This window comes from Zea mays, chromosome 6 (genome assembly GCF_902167145.1).
Source record: "Zea mays cultivar B73 chromosome 6, Zm-B73-REFERENCE-NAM-5.0, whole genome shotgun sequence".
Classification (NCBI taxonomy): domain Eukaryota; kingdom Viridiplantae; phylum Streptophyta; class Magnoliopsida; order Poales; family Poaceae; genus Zea; species Zea mays.
The window spans coordinates 74,343,342-74,358,068 of record NC_050101.1 but is presented as its reverse complement, the minus strand read 5'-3'; the positions used below and the strand labels follow the sequence as shown (position 1 = coordinate 74,358,068).

Genomic DNA, 14,727 nt, shown 5'->3' with positions numbered 1-14,727 from the left:
TCATCGCCTCCTCAAGAAGACTTCGTATGAGCTACTAACCGGTAACAAACCCAATGTATCTTACTTTCGTGTATTTGGGAGCAAGTGCTACATTCTAGTGAAGAAAGGTAGAAATTCTAAGTTTGCTCCCAAAGCTGTAGAAGGGTTTTTGTTAGGTTATGACTCAAATACAAAGGCGTATAGAGTCTTCAACAAATCATCGGGTTTGGTTGAAGTCTCTAGCGACGTTGTATTTGATGAGACTAATGGCTCTCCAAGAGAGCAAGCTGTTGATTGTGATGATGTAGATGAAGAAGATGTTCCGACGGCCGCTATACGAACCATGGCGATTGGAGAAGTGCGGCCACAGGAACAAGATGAACGAGATCAACCTTCTTCCTCAACAACAATGCATCCCCCAACTCAAGACGATGAACAGGTTCATCAAAAGGAGACGTGTGATCAAGGGGGAGCACAAGATGATCAAGTAATGGAGGAAGAAGCGCAACCGGCACCTCCAACCCAAGTTCGAGCGATGATTCAAAGGGATCATCCCGTCGATCAAATTATGGGTGACATTAGCAAGGGAGTAACTACTCGATCTCGATTAGTTAATTTTTGTGAGCATTACTCCTTTGTCTCTTCTATTGAGCCTATCAGGGTAGAGGAGGCCTTGCTAGATCCGGATTGGGTATTGGCCATGCAGGATGAGCTCAACAACTTCAAGCGCAATGAAGTTTGGACACTGGTGCCTCGTCCGAAGCAAAATGTTGTGGGAACCAAGTGGGTGTTCCGCAACAAACAGGACGAGCATGGGGTGGTGACAAGGAACAAGGCTCGACTTGTGGCAAAAGGTTATGCCCAAGTCGCAGGTTTGGACTTTGAGGAGACTTTTGCTCCTGTGGCTAGGCTAGAGTCAATTCGTATCTTGCTAGCATATGCCGCTCACCATTCTTTCAGGTTGTACCAAATGGATGTGAAGAGCGCTTTCCTCAACGGGCCAATCAAGGAGGAGGTGTACGTGGAGCAACCCCCTGGCTTCGAGGATGAACGGTACCCCGACCATGTGTGTAAGCTCTCTAAGGCGCTCTATGGACTTAAGCAAGCCCCAAGAGCATGGTATGAATGCCTTAGAGACTTTTTAATTGCTAATGCTTTCAAGGTTGGGAAAGCCGATCCAACTCTCTTTACAAAGACATGTGATGGTGATTTGTTTGTGTGCCAAATTTATGTCGATGACATAATATTTGGTTCTACTAACCAAAAGTCATGTGAAGAGTTTAGCAGGGTGATGACGCAGAAGTTCGAGATGTCGATGATGGGCGAGTTGAACTACTTCCTTGGGTTCCAAGTGAAGCAACTCAAGGACGGCACCTTCATCTCCCAAACAAAGTACACGCAAGATCTGCTAAAGCGGTTTGGGATGAAGGACGCCAAGCCCGCAAAGACGCCGATGGGAACCGACGGACACACAGACCTCAACAAAGGAGGTAAGTCCGTTGATCAAAAAGCATACCGGTCCATGATAGGTTCTTTGCTTTATCTATGTGCTAGTAGACCGGATATTATGCTTAGCGTATGCATGTGTGCTAGATTTCAATCCGATCCTAAGGAGTGTCACTTAGTGGCGGTGAAGCGAATTCTTAGATATTTGGTTGCTACGCCTTGCTTCGGGCTCTGGTATCCAAAGGGGTCTACCTTTGACTTAGTTGGATACTCAGACTCCGACTATGCTGGATGTAAGGTCGATAGGAAGAGTACATCAGGGACGTGCCAATTCTTAGGAAGGTCCCTGGTGTCATGGAACTCTAAGAAACAAACCTCCGTTGCCCTATCCACCGCTGAGGCCGAGTATGTTGCCGCAGGACAGTGTTGCGCGCAACTACTTTGGATGAGGCAAACCCTCCGGGACTTTGGCTACAATCTGAGCAAAGTCCCACTCCTATGTGATAATGAGAGTGCTATCCGCATGGCGGAAAATCCTGTTGAACACAGCCGCACAAAGCACATAGACATCCGGCATCACTTTTTGAGAGACCACCAGCAAAAGGGAGATATCGAAGTGTTTCATGTTAGCACCGAGAACCAGCTAGCCGATATCTTCACTAAGCCTCTAGATGAGAAGACCTTTTGCAGGTTGCGTAGTGAGCTAAATGTCTTAGATTCGCGGAACCTGGATTGAGTTATAGCATACATGTGTTTATGCATTTGATCAGGTTCATTCTGCATCTTGTTGCTTACTGTTGTGCTCAAGTTGTACAAACACTCCCTGGACCTCACAAGTCCGTTGCAAAATGATGCACATGTTTAGGGGGAGATGTGTTACAACTTGACCCTTTGAGACTAACCATATGCTTGAGTTTGCTTGATCTAGTCTCGAAGGAGAATTGAAAGGGAAAAGGTGGACTTGGACCATGAAAGACTTCCACTGCACTCCGATGAGAGGGTAATTACTTCCAAGTTCATCTCATGAACTCTTATTGCCATTTGCTCTTAATTGAAAATTTTGGTGAGGCAATGGGGTTCCAGGGCCAAGATTGATCCCGTTTTGGTGCTTGATGCCAAAGGGGGAGAAAATAAAGGCCAAAGCAATAAATGGATCAGCTACCACTTGAGAAATTTTGAAAAAGTATAATAGAGCTTTTGGTTTGTCAAAACTCTTGTATTGTCTCTTTTGTCAAAAGTTGGCTTCTTGTGGGGAGAAATGTTGATTATGGGAAAAAGGGGGAGTTTTTGAAATCCGTGGTCAAATTTCTTTGGAATGACTCTCCTTATGCTTCAACATGTGTGTTTGACTTAGAGATAGAGATTTGAGTTTGATTTGCAAAAACAAACCAAGTGGTGGCAAAGGATGATCCATATATGCCAAAATTGAATAAAACTCAAAGTTAGTTTTCATTTGAAGTAGTTTTGCACTTGTTCCACTTGCTTTATGTTGTGTTGGCATAAATCACCAAAAAGGGGGAGATTGAAAGGGAAATGTGCCTTTGGGCCATTTCTAAGTATTTTGGTGATTGAGTGCAAACACAAGTGCTTAAATGTGAAAATATGCCCATGGATGAACAAAGTGCAAATCACAAGTTAAGGTATGTTTCTAAGCCTTAGTACATTGGTTTTGTGTACTAATATTCTTGTCTAAGTGTTAGAAACAGGAAGAAGAAGAGGAGTGGAGGGCTGCTTCGGGCTGGGGCACCGGACTGTCCGGTGTGCACCGGACAGTGTCCGGTGCGCCAGACCAGCGCGGAGCAAACCAGCCGCTCTCGGGTTTTTCTCCGGCGACTTCGGCTAAAATTCACCGGACTGTCCGGTGTGCACCGGACTGTCCGGTGAGCCAACGGTCGGCCGGGCCAACGGTCGGCCGCGCGATCGGCGCGCGACACGTGGCCGAGCCAACGGTCGGAATGGGGCACCGGACTGTCCGGTGTGCACCGGACATGTCCGGTGCGCCAATGGCACCCGGATCTGCAACAGACAGCAACGGTCGGATGCGCTGTTTATGGAAACAAATCGGGCACCGGACAGTGTCCGGTGTGCACCGGACTGTCCGGTGCGTCCGACGACAGAAGGCAAAGATGGCCTTCCAGATTTGTTCTCAACGGCTCCTAGCTGCCTTGGGGCTATAAAAGGGACCCCTAGGCGCATGGAGGAGAACACCAAGCAACCTTTGAGCATTCTTGATCATCCACACTCAGTCTTTGCGCATCCGTTTGTGATTCTAAGTGATTCGAGCTCTGTTCTTGTGAGAAACTGTGAGATAGTCTTTGAGCTCGATTCTTGGCTGTGTGTGTGCGCATTTCGCTGTGGATTTGTGTGTGTTGCTTCCCTCCCTTACTCCGTGCTTCTTTGTGAATCTTAAGTGTAAGGGCGAGAGACTCCAATTTGTGGAGATTCCTCGCAAGTGGGATAAAGATAAGCAAGGCAAAATACTGTGGTATTCAAGTGAGTCCTTGGACCGCTTGAGAGGGGTTGATTGCAACCCTCGTCCGTTGGGACGCCACAACGTGGAGTAGGCAAGTTTTGTACTTGGCCGAACCACGGGATAAATCACCGTGTCTCCTCTGTGTTGAATTCTCTGTGATTGTCGTATTGTGCAAGATCTTCTCTTTAGCCACTTGGCAATTATTGTGCTAACCCCTAACAAGTTTTTGTGGCTATAAGTTAAGTTTTTACAGGATCACCTATTCACCCCCCCCCCTCTAGGTGCTCTCAAGTGCGCTCCAAAAAATCAACCGAACGGAGCCGCTCCGTTCCCATCCCGCTCTCACAGTCACGCTCCGTTCCGTTCACTCTGCAACCAAACAAAAAACAGAGCCGCTCAGTTCTAGATTACCAAACACAGAACAGAGCGGCTCCGTTTCTAGAATTAGGGATGGAACGGCTCCGTTCTACTTGGCTCCTCAAACAAACACTACCTTAATAGATTAGTATAGATAGTAAAGTTGATTTTTTTGTCCATTTTTTTAACTTTTTAAAGTTCCTTTCATATTTTTCTTTGTCCATATTTGACCTAGACTCATTGCATGAGAAAGGACTATATAGTGTTTATCCATGTAACAACTTATCCATGTAACAACGGTAGGCAGGGAGAGACTGATTTCAATTTACATTGGAAGAACTAACCTGGCAAAGAATAGTTTTTTTTTCCATGAGTTGAGTCAAACCCCAAGGCAACCAACCATTGATCAACCACCAGAAATTTGCATCCGATGATTATGGCAGAATGTATGCAACCAACCAATCACGCGGTGTCTCTCTCACTCTGCAGGCACGTCGTTCTAGGTTCTATCACTTCCCTCCCTCCTCCAGCCAGCGCAAGCAGCCTCGACAGTCGACACCACGACGACTACACCCACCTATAAATATCTGTGTTGTGCTCGCGCGCAGTCAACACCAAGCTAGCTTCTTGCTGTCCCTGAAGTGCACACGCTTCTTCTCCCCATGGCACGCTGCAACCTCCTCGTCCTCGTCGCCACCGCCGCCTTCGTGACGTTGGCTCTTGCCGTCGTCAGAGCCGAGGCGTCCGGCGGCATTGGGTTCAACCTCCACCACCGGTTCTCGCCGGTGGTCCGGCAGTGGATGGAGGCGCGAGGCCATGCCCCCGCCGGCTCCAGCTGGTCGTTGCCTGAGGAGGCAGTACCGCAAGGCTCTCCGGAGTACTACTCCGCGCTGCTCCGCCACGACGACCGTGCCCTCTCCGCCCGCCGCCGCCGTGGCCTCGCCAACGCCGACGGCCGCCAGAGCACCCTCACCTTCGCCGACGGCAATGCCACTCACCTCGACACCTACGAATAGTACGTGCTGATCCCTCCTTTGCTTTCGCGTAGTCGCGCGCCTGCCGTGCCACCATTGATTGATCGCTCAAGCATCTTGCCCTCTTGTTGGTTGTTGCTACATGTAATAATAATGGAATCTCGTTCGCAGCTTGCACTACGCGGAGGTGGAGGTGGGCACGCCGAGCTCCAAGTTCCTGGTGGCGCTGGACACCGGCAGCGACCTCTTCTGGCTGCCCTGCGAATGCAAGCAGTGTGCGGAGACCGGCAACGCCACGACGGACCGGACGTACAGCCCGAGCCAGTCGTCCACGAGCAAGACAGTGCCGTGCGGCCACCCGCTGTGCGAGCGCCCGGACGCCTGCGCTGCCGCGGGCACGGGCAGCAACAGCAGCAGCAGCTGCCCCTACGAGGCGAAGTACGTCTCCGCCAACACCGGGTCCTCCGGGGTGCTGGTGGAGGACGTGCTGCACCTCACGGGCGGCGGTGGTAAGGCGGTGCAGGCGCCGATCGTGTTCGGGTGCGGCCAGGTGCAGACGGGGGAGTTCCTGCGAGGCGCTGCCTCCGGCGGCCTGATGGGTCTGGGCATGGACAAGGTCTCCGTGCCCAGCGCGCTGGCCAGCAGCGGCCTCGTCGCGTCCGACAGCTTCTCCATGTGCTTTAGCCGCGACGGGGTCGGCCGGATCAACTTCGGCGACGACGGCGGCGCGGGCCAGGCGGAGACGCCGTTCATCGCCGCCGGGAGCTTACAGTTAGGTCGCCTGTGATCAGTTGTCAGTCACTGATTGGCCTACATGATGTCACTGATTGGCGTCGTGACGTCGTCATCGACGACGACGTTTCCGTTTTCTTTGCAGGACTGCTTATTACAACATCAGTGTCGGAGCGATCACGGTGGACAGCAAGGTTATGGCGGTGGAGTTCACCGCCGTTGTGGATTCCGGCACGTCGTTCACCTACCTCAACGATCCGGCTTACACATTGCTCACGACCAATGTAAAGTCTCCCTCTCCCCTCTACCTCTATATTTAGTATCGGACATCGGTGTTGAAAGTAAGACTTCGTGGTACTCCATCTTTCACTAAATATTAATGATTGTGTTTAATTTTAAAAACAACATAAGACAACCATCCTTATAAATAGTAGATTGCGGCAAATTTCTTAGAGCAAATATAATAAGGTGATGTAGACGGACTGCCGGTGCAAAAGATGTCACATCATTTTTTTATGACATGGAAAAAAGGAGAAATAGAGTACTCACTAGAAGCTAGCTGAACGCAGGCTACTCATGGAGTTCAAGACATTTTATGTCAAAGGGAGATGGGCCCATTATTAAATATAAAACTTATATTATCAGAGAGGTATTATATAAGTTGACTTTTATCTGGCTATATGTGACATGTCAACATCATAAAGTTCATTGTTGGCTATATTATTAACCTTCCTCTTAGTCTATTCCCAATCAATAGTAACATATTGTCGGCCCTGATCCTAGGAACGGGGCCAACGACCTGGGGTTTGGTCGCTAGAGAAAGATGAACACAAAAACACACAAGTGTTTGTAGATTGGTTTTGCCGAATAAGTGTAATGTCCTTCGACACTTGGGAGTGCTAGGGCTTAGAGAAGGCCTTGGGCTTTGGTTTGAGAGATGCTTCCGTGGGGATTTAAGTGACTCTCTGTCCCCGTCCCCGAGTCCCTCGATGGGCTCGAGGGCCAGTGTTCTTTGTCTCCCCTTTGGCTACAAAGTGCCCTCCCTTTTATAGACTAAGGAGAGCACGTACAAGGGAGTTGAGCCTCGACATGTGGGCCCAGGGAAACAATAATATGAAGCAGAGCATCAAATAAGGTTGGTGGACCAGGTCTTCTCCCGCGATGGGCAGGAATCTTCTCTTGGTCACCGCGTGTGCTCCTCTGGCCAGACTCGCCTTCGCCCCGTCTTGCCAGTGTGTGGGTGAAGGCTCTGCCGTATGTTGCGGCGTAGGCTGGCTCATCGAGTTGCATAGGGGAGGTGGACGGTGTCATCCTAACACCACCGTCTGTCTCTTCACCTGATGTTGTAGAGGGAACAGTGGGAGTCATGATGGGAGTTACCCACGCGCGACGCTATGGGTCAATGGTCTTCGCCTTGGTTACGCGTGGGTTACTGGCGCGCCCCAGGCCTTGTGGATTGCACACGCCTCCTGCATTTAATACGGGGGGGGTGCATGCTACCTACTCCTGGTGTGAATAGGTGTGCATCCTGTCTATATTTAATGTGGGTGCCCTGTGTCAGAAGAAAAAGAAAAGGCAGAGTACTCACTGGTAGTTAGCTGAACACATGCTACTCATCGAGTTCAAGACATTTTATGTCAGAGAGAGATGGGCCCATTATTAAATATACAACTTATATCATTAGAGAATTATTATATGAGTTTACTTTTAGTTGGCTATATGTGACATGTCAACATCATAAAGCTCATTGTTGGCTATATTATTAACCTTTCTCTTATGTTCCGTTTGGATGTCGATATTGGAGGGAAAGGAATTGAATTGGTTCAATGCCAAATCAGCCATGGTATTGAAATGAGATGTAATTCCAATTTTATTGTTTGGATGTCATGGAATTGGAGTTTGCAATAGTGTGGTCCAATTCCACGTAATACCAAGGGGTGATGCTCTGTATTGGAAAGTTGAGTTTCTAGTTATAGTACAATTCCAGGGAATTGGGTCTCCAATTCCAAATCTCAATTCTATGCGCAACCAAACAATAGAATCTTAGAAAGTTGATTCTAATTCCCAATTCTATGCTCCAATATCTACATCCAAACGAGGTATTAGGCTATTCCCAATCCATAGTAACATACTATCAGCCCTGATCCTAGGAATGGGGCCGACAACCTGAGGTTTGGTCGCTAGAGGAAGATGACCACAAGAACACATGTGTGTTTGTGGATTGGTTTTGCCGATGAAGTGTAAAGTCCTCCTGTACTTGGGAGTGCTAGAAGGAGAGCTTAGAGAAGGCCTTGCGATTTGGTTTGAGAGATGCCTCCGTGCGGATTCAAATGAGTCTGTCCCAGTCCCTGGGTCCCTGGATGGGCTTGAGGGCCAGTGTATCCCCCTTGGCTATGCAAGTGCCCTCCCTTTTATAGACTAAGGGGAGTATGTACAAGGCCCCGATAGGTGGGCCCAAGGATACAATAATATGACGTGACGAGCGTCGAATAAGGCTGGTGGACCAAGGTCTTCTCTAGAGATGGGCAAGTACCTTCTCTTGGTTGCTGCGCGTGCCCCTCTGGCCAGACTCGCCTTCACCCCAGCTTGTCAGTGTGTGGGTGAAGGCTCTGGCATAGGTTGCGACGTATGCTAGCTCATCGACTTGCATATGTGAGTAGGTGGATGGTGTCGTCCTGTCCCCTGTGCCTATCTCTTTGTCTGGTGTTGTAGTGGGAACAGTGGGAGTCATGTTGGGAGTTGTTACCCACACGTGACACAGTGGGCCAATGGTCTTTGCCTCAGTAATGCACGGGTTACTAGCACACCCTAGGCCTTGTAGACAACACATGCCACCTGTGTTTAATACGGGGTGCACGTTACATGTCCCCGGTGTGGATAGGTGTGAATCCTGCCTATATTTAATGAGGGCGACCCCCGTGTCAAAAGCCTGCGTCAAGCGATGCTTGACAACTTTCGCGATACGCCTCGGGCCAAGTGGCAGCACCGCACCCCGCCTAAGCGGAGAGAAGTGGTTGGGAACACATGCAAACGTGGCAGCTCCAGATCTCCCCTAGCCGAGGGTCTGGAATGCACTTTGTGGAGGTCCGGGTCCCAACGTGGCAGCACCAGACCTCCCCTGGCCACAGGTCCAGATAGCACACACAGGGGTCCGGGACCGTCACACTAGGGGTCTGACCCTAGACTGTAGATACCGAACAATCCCACCGTCGGGGCATGTGATGACGCCGGTGGCCCGGAGGCCAGTGGCCTTGCCGAGTCCAAACTCTAAGTTGGAGTATACTGCTGTTGTCCTATAGCTACAAATAGGCACAAGGTTCCCGCCTGAACCCAACAGGAGTGAGTACTCCATATTTAGGATACCAACACATACTCATTTAATACATGTCATATAAGCATTTTATGACTTGACAAGAGAGTTAAGAGAGGAAGGAGAAGAAAGTTGTATTTTTGAGGGAGATACGGCTTGGACATGGGATCTTAGACATTGAAACTTGAATCATCTAAGTAACACAAATCGTATACTCTCATACTCCCTTCGTCCACATTCCGTCCACATGACTTAGTCGTTTTGAATTTATCCTAAGTCAAATTATTTAAACTTTGACCAACAATATTATAAGGTTAAAATATTTTAAGCTAAAGAAATTACATGTTATGGTAGTTCAAATCACGGTGAATCTAATAACTTTACTTTCATGTTATAAAATCTTATGAAATATCTGGTATAACTGATCAAAGTTGATAATGATTAAATTAGGATAAACCCAAAACACCTAACTCATGTGGACGGATGGAGTATATGCTAGTATTTGAGGATAAAAAACAATCTATTATACCATGTGTTGCATCTTATGTTATTTTATATAATATGGTAGTTTTTGGTATTGTGATAAGATAAAATAGACCAGGAATAGGCTTATGATAAATATCTCTAAAAATAATTGATAGAGGAGGACGTTGTTTGTATGTTCTTGTTTGTTTAACCAGTAATTAATTATATTTTATTATATCTAGTTCAATTCGAGGGTTTCCGAGGTCAGAGACACTTATGGCAGCGGGTATGAAAAGTTCGAGTATTGCTACAGATTGAGGTAAATATGATCAGCACTTGCTTAAATATTTTTTTAAAAAAAAATAGGCTAACAACACAACAGCTGATACAATAATTTCTTGCACTAACCATTGGTCGAAACGCATGCAGCCCCGGCCAAACAAGCATGAGGCGGCTGCCGGCGGTGAGCCTGAGGACCAAGGGAGGCGCCGTGTTCCTCGTCACGTGGCCCGTCATCCCCGTCCTCGCCAGCAGCAACGGCGGGCCGTACCATCCCATCGGCTACTGCTTGGGTGTCATCAAGAACAGCATCATCAGCGGCGCCGAGGACGCCACCATTGGCCGTACGTTCTTCTCCCTCTAGCTATGTCTTATTACCTCATTGCAGAATCTATAGTACTAGTTAGTAGGAATGTATGACTGTGCATCCACCATTTTCTGAATCGTTTGGCTCATGCGTGATGCATGGACGCGCAGAGAACTTCATGACCGGGCTCAAGGTCGTCTTTGACCGTAGGAGATCTGTCCTGGGATGGGAGAAGTTCGACTGTGAGTGTTTCTATGTATTAGCTTGATGAATGAACTATACAAATGTGGGGAACAAACATGAAAAGATAGCTTATTGCTAGTACTGCCACAAACTGTATTGTTGTTGTAGGCTACAAGGATGCCAAGATGCAAGACGGCGGGAGCCCGGACACTTCGCTCGGGAGCCCTGCCGGTGACTCTGCTCCGGGGAGCCCCGACGACGGCGTTCCCTTCGTGCCACTGCCATGGGAGAACAGCACAACCGATGGAATGTACCCCGGCAGCGGGAGGGTGCCGGTGCCGTGGCCAGCGAGGTCATGGTCAGGTTCAGGTTCAGGCAGCAGCTGCAGCAGCGAGGCGTCGTTTGGAGGCCTCCTCTCCTTGATACTGGTTCATGCGCTTGTTGTTATATGTGTGGCTTGGTGATAATATGTCCCACCATATATGCTTATATGCATGTGTATTTCCAATCTAATCATGAAACATGATGACTTTCACGTCAATTATGTAAACCATCTAATCTATATCATGGACTCCCTCCGTTCCCAAGTCACGAAACTTTGTCCTAAGCTAAAATTTGAAAACTTTAGACAAACAATATCAGTAAAAATAATTATTTTTAAATTAAATAAACCATATATCGTGGTAGATGTTTTAATAATAATATAATAGTTCATTTTTATTTAGTCAAGACGCATTTAAGTATCATGATATAGGAAGCTACTCTAGGACACATTGTGCTACGCTTTTGGCCCCAAACCCTAGAGACTTCTCCTGTCTTCGGCCATAGTATCAGCTTAATATCGGGATACTTTCCATGAAGACACGTCAAACAAATAACTATGCATCAAGATTTGTGAAGTCATAAGAAAAAACGAAGCCCACAAGCACCCTAGGGCAATCTAGGGACCTAGCTAGGACATGTAGTGACAAAGGAGGTGTCGGGGTTAGATCCCTGGCCCCCAAGGGCCACAAAGTCGATAATGAGACCAACTCCAGCAACGGCGCCCTCCATATCCGTATCCTAGGGAGCGCCCTCCGCGTTTGCGTAGGCGGAGCGCGGAGGCATTTCCAGCAGGGACCGTATACGGTGCCGTACTCGAAGGAGGGAAGGGCGGCCGTTTCTGTTGCCGCCAATGGTCGGAAAATGGATCTCGGCCGAAGGTGACGGCGGCGAAGCTCGCTTCCTCGACGCGGTGGTACTGTCCATGTTCGGCCGAGCTCCGGCGTGCTCCCCGTCTTCTCCATCATCGTCGTTCCGTTGCCACCAAAGGTCCGAAAACGGATCTCGTCCAAAGGCGACGGCGGCGAAGCTCGCTTCCTCGACGCGGTGGTACTGTCCATGTTCGACCGAGCTCCGGGGTGCTCCCCGTCTTCTCCATCGTCGCCGTCGAGGTACAGAACAAGTGGCGTTGGCCGGATCTGGCGCTGGCCGCTGTTTGGTCTCCCACAAATTACTGTTTGCAACTACACTTCAATCAAATTGATCCCAAGTCCAAATGCAGGGTTGCCCAACTAGCTTCGATTTGTGGGTCAACTCTTCCAACAACCATGGACAAGAAATTTCGTGGATTTGGTAATTGAACACAAGCGGTTTGCAGAGGTGAGGTTTTTAGGTTGCAGCTATCCTACTGACAAGATGGCTTCTTCATCTAATCTGTGGCACCGACGTTTGAAACACATGTACGAGGATGAACAAGTGCTACACATGCTTCATGCATCTACCGCTGCAGACGAGGAAGAAAAGCCACATGTGCATAGAGGATCGGTTCCAGGTAGACGTATTATTCATCGGGATAGGTCTTCAGGTTATGCTAGGCTTGTGGAAGACTACTTTGCAGACATCCCTATGTACAATGACGACATTTTCAGACGACGGTAGTACCCTGGTTACCAATGTTTCATTTTCGTGGCAATATGATATGTAATGAAGTGTTCCTTTTTCAAATTCCGGATGACGAAATCCATGTTCGAACACATAACAGAAACTCTACAAGTGGTGAACCCCCTACTTCAGGCAATCATACAATGCAACACATCAACCCGGATTTCACCCCATACAAAAGGTAACTGCTGCCATTCGTATGTTAGCTTATGGTGGACCAGCAGATAGCCTCGATGAGTACTTACAGATGGGGGAGAGTACTATCCTAGAAACTGTTGCCCAGTTCACAAGGTCTATAGTACACTTGTTTGGACCAGAATTCCTTAGGAAACCAAACGCACATGACATAACATCTTTGCTTGACGTTGCCCAAAGGAGGGGGTTTCCAGGAATGTTAGGGAGCATAGATTGCATGCACTGGGAGTGGGAACGATGCCCAACTGCTTGGCACGGTAGCTATCGAGGTCATTTCAAAAACCCACAATTATCCTTGAAGCAATAGCATCACATGACTTGTGGATATGGCATGCTTTTTTCGGATTGCCTGGGTCATGCAACGACATAAACGTGCTCCATCGATCACCGGTGTTCGATAGCTTGGCAAAAGGTGATACTCCTCCCATCAGTTACATTGACAATGGGACAGAATATACCATGGGCTATTATTTGTGTGATGGCATTTACCCACCATGGGCAACTTTAATTAGTGGAGTTGCCAGTGCTGTCAGCAACAAGCAATGTTTGTTCACAGTCAAGCAAGCTGAGTATCGGAAAGATGTTGAACGGTGCTTCGATGTTTTGCAAGGACAATATGCAATAATCAAAGGACCGACACATATGTGGGATCAGGAGGACTTGAGGTACATTGTAGACTGTGTGGTCATATTGCATAACATGGCTGTCAAGTTTGAATCAAATCTACAACAACTTGTTGGGACAGACTATGAAGCATCCACGAGGATGCACCTGTCGTCGACAAGAGATGTGCCGGAAATTGCCGAGTTGATCGAAGGGCATAACAAAATCAGATGTGAATACACTAATGGGCGGCTCAAGAAAGATTTGATAGAGCATGTGTGGAATCATCAAGGTGAAATTTGAAGGTAAGTCGCTATGTTGTATGCACAAACGACCTTTATGTTTTTGCATACTGAATTTGCTGTGATTTTCAGGCAAAGGGACGGCGACGACCTTGCAATTATTTTGTAGCAGTTCCAAAGGATGGCAGCAGTTATTTTGTAGTGTCTTCTGCCTTTTCAATGTACTGCAAACAAGTATTTGTTTGCCTACTTAGTAAATTTGGTAGTTGGTATTGCAAACAAGTATTTGTTTGCCTACTTAGTTTGGTAGTACAAACGGGTATGTGCATTTCAAGAATTATCATGTGACTTGTGTATTTCAAGAATGGAAATATGGTACCATCTGTTTGCCAGACGTTGTGGCGACAAACTGAGAACTCCAGCAAATTAAAAGGGTCAAAGCACATAGTCTGTGTTCACAGAAACAAAATGGACAAGTGACGACATAGTCTATGACAGACTAACAAACATATGGTTTGCATACAACTGACGATGACGCTCAACTGAGCTCAATTTCCACACATTTTGAAGGTCATGTGTCTGATGGTGGAGGAAGCCTTGCCAAAATGTCCTTTTGCATATACACATAGTAGTCTCTTGCATAAGGAGCAACCTTGTCCAAGTCCATATTCATTATATGATCATCTCGCTTTAGTTGGTGGAGTTTGAACATGTTCTCAGAAAGCTGGATCTTTCTGTCCCTGTACATCTTCATATCCCTTCGATCCTCTTCTGTAGATGTTGCGGCCTGATCTTCATACTTTGTAGCCTTTTTTCGAACCTTGCTCTATCCTCTTGGAACTTCTCCAGCAGCGCCATGCAGGCAGTTGAATTGCTCGAAGTGCTGGTACTACGAGCCTTCTTTGCACGGTCCCTACCCATTGGTCGCACAAAGGTATCAGACGGTGAACCAAATTCGTCTTCCCCCTGCTTCGCCTGGGACCCGGATTCGTTGACGTTGACATTCACAGTATTATTATGTGGAGTTTCACAACTTGAGAGCCAGGTCATCCATTTGACCTCTCGACGAAGCATGTACCAACAGTGCATAAACCTAAACTGTTTCTTGTGCATGCCTTCAAACATCTGTAGTGCATCTTTTACCTGTAAGTTTAGATTGATTAAACCCACCGTTGTTTACATGGTAACTAACATGTTTGAAAAGGATACGAATTCGTATACCTGGTCGTCTTCGCTTTTGCCACTTTGCTGCAACCTTA

At 47.7% G+C, this 14,727-nt stretch overlaps 1 protein-coding gene across 1 annotated transcript; it reads left to right on the top strand.

The window, feature by feature from the left end:
• Nucleotides 1-4,863: 4,863 nt before the first annotated feature.
• LOC109940156 (aspartyl protease family protein 1) lies at nucleotides 4,864-11,096 on the top strand. The gene is made up of 7 exons (XM_020539258.1): nucleotides 4,864-5,270; nucleotides 5,401-6,000; nucleotides 6,107-6,245; nucleotides 9,979-10,055; nucleotides 10,166-10,359; nucleotides 10,493-10,564; nucleotides 10,674-11,096. The coding sequence occupies exons 1-7, from the start codon at nucleotides 4,918-4,920 to the stop codon at nucleotides 10,967-10,969; spliced, it is 1,731 nt and encodes a 576-aa protein (XP_020394847.1). The 5' UTR covers nucleotides 4,864-4,917; the 3' UTR covers nucleotides 10,970-11,096.
• Nucleotides 11,097-14,727: the final 3,631 nt, after the last annotated feature.

What these genes read in the sequence shown, in the direction of transcription:
- LOC109940156 (XM_020539258.1), top strand. Translation starts at nt 4,918, where the DNA reads ATGGCACGCTGCAACCTCCTCGTCCTCGTCGCCACCGCCGCCTTCGTG. An exon ending in ATCGCCGCCGGGAGCTTACA is followed by an intron (nt 6,001 to 6,106) that starts GTTAGGTCGCCT and finishes TTTTCTTTGCAG; the next exon opens with GACTGCTTATTACAACATCA. An exon ending in ACACATTGCTCACGACCAAT is followed by an intron (nt 6,246 to 9,978) that starts GTAAAGTCTCCC and finishes TATTATATCTAG; the next exon opens with TTCAATTCGAGGGTTTCCGA.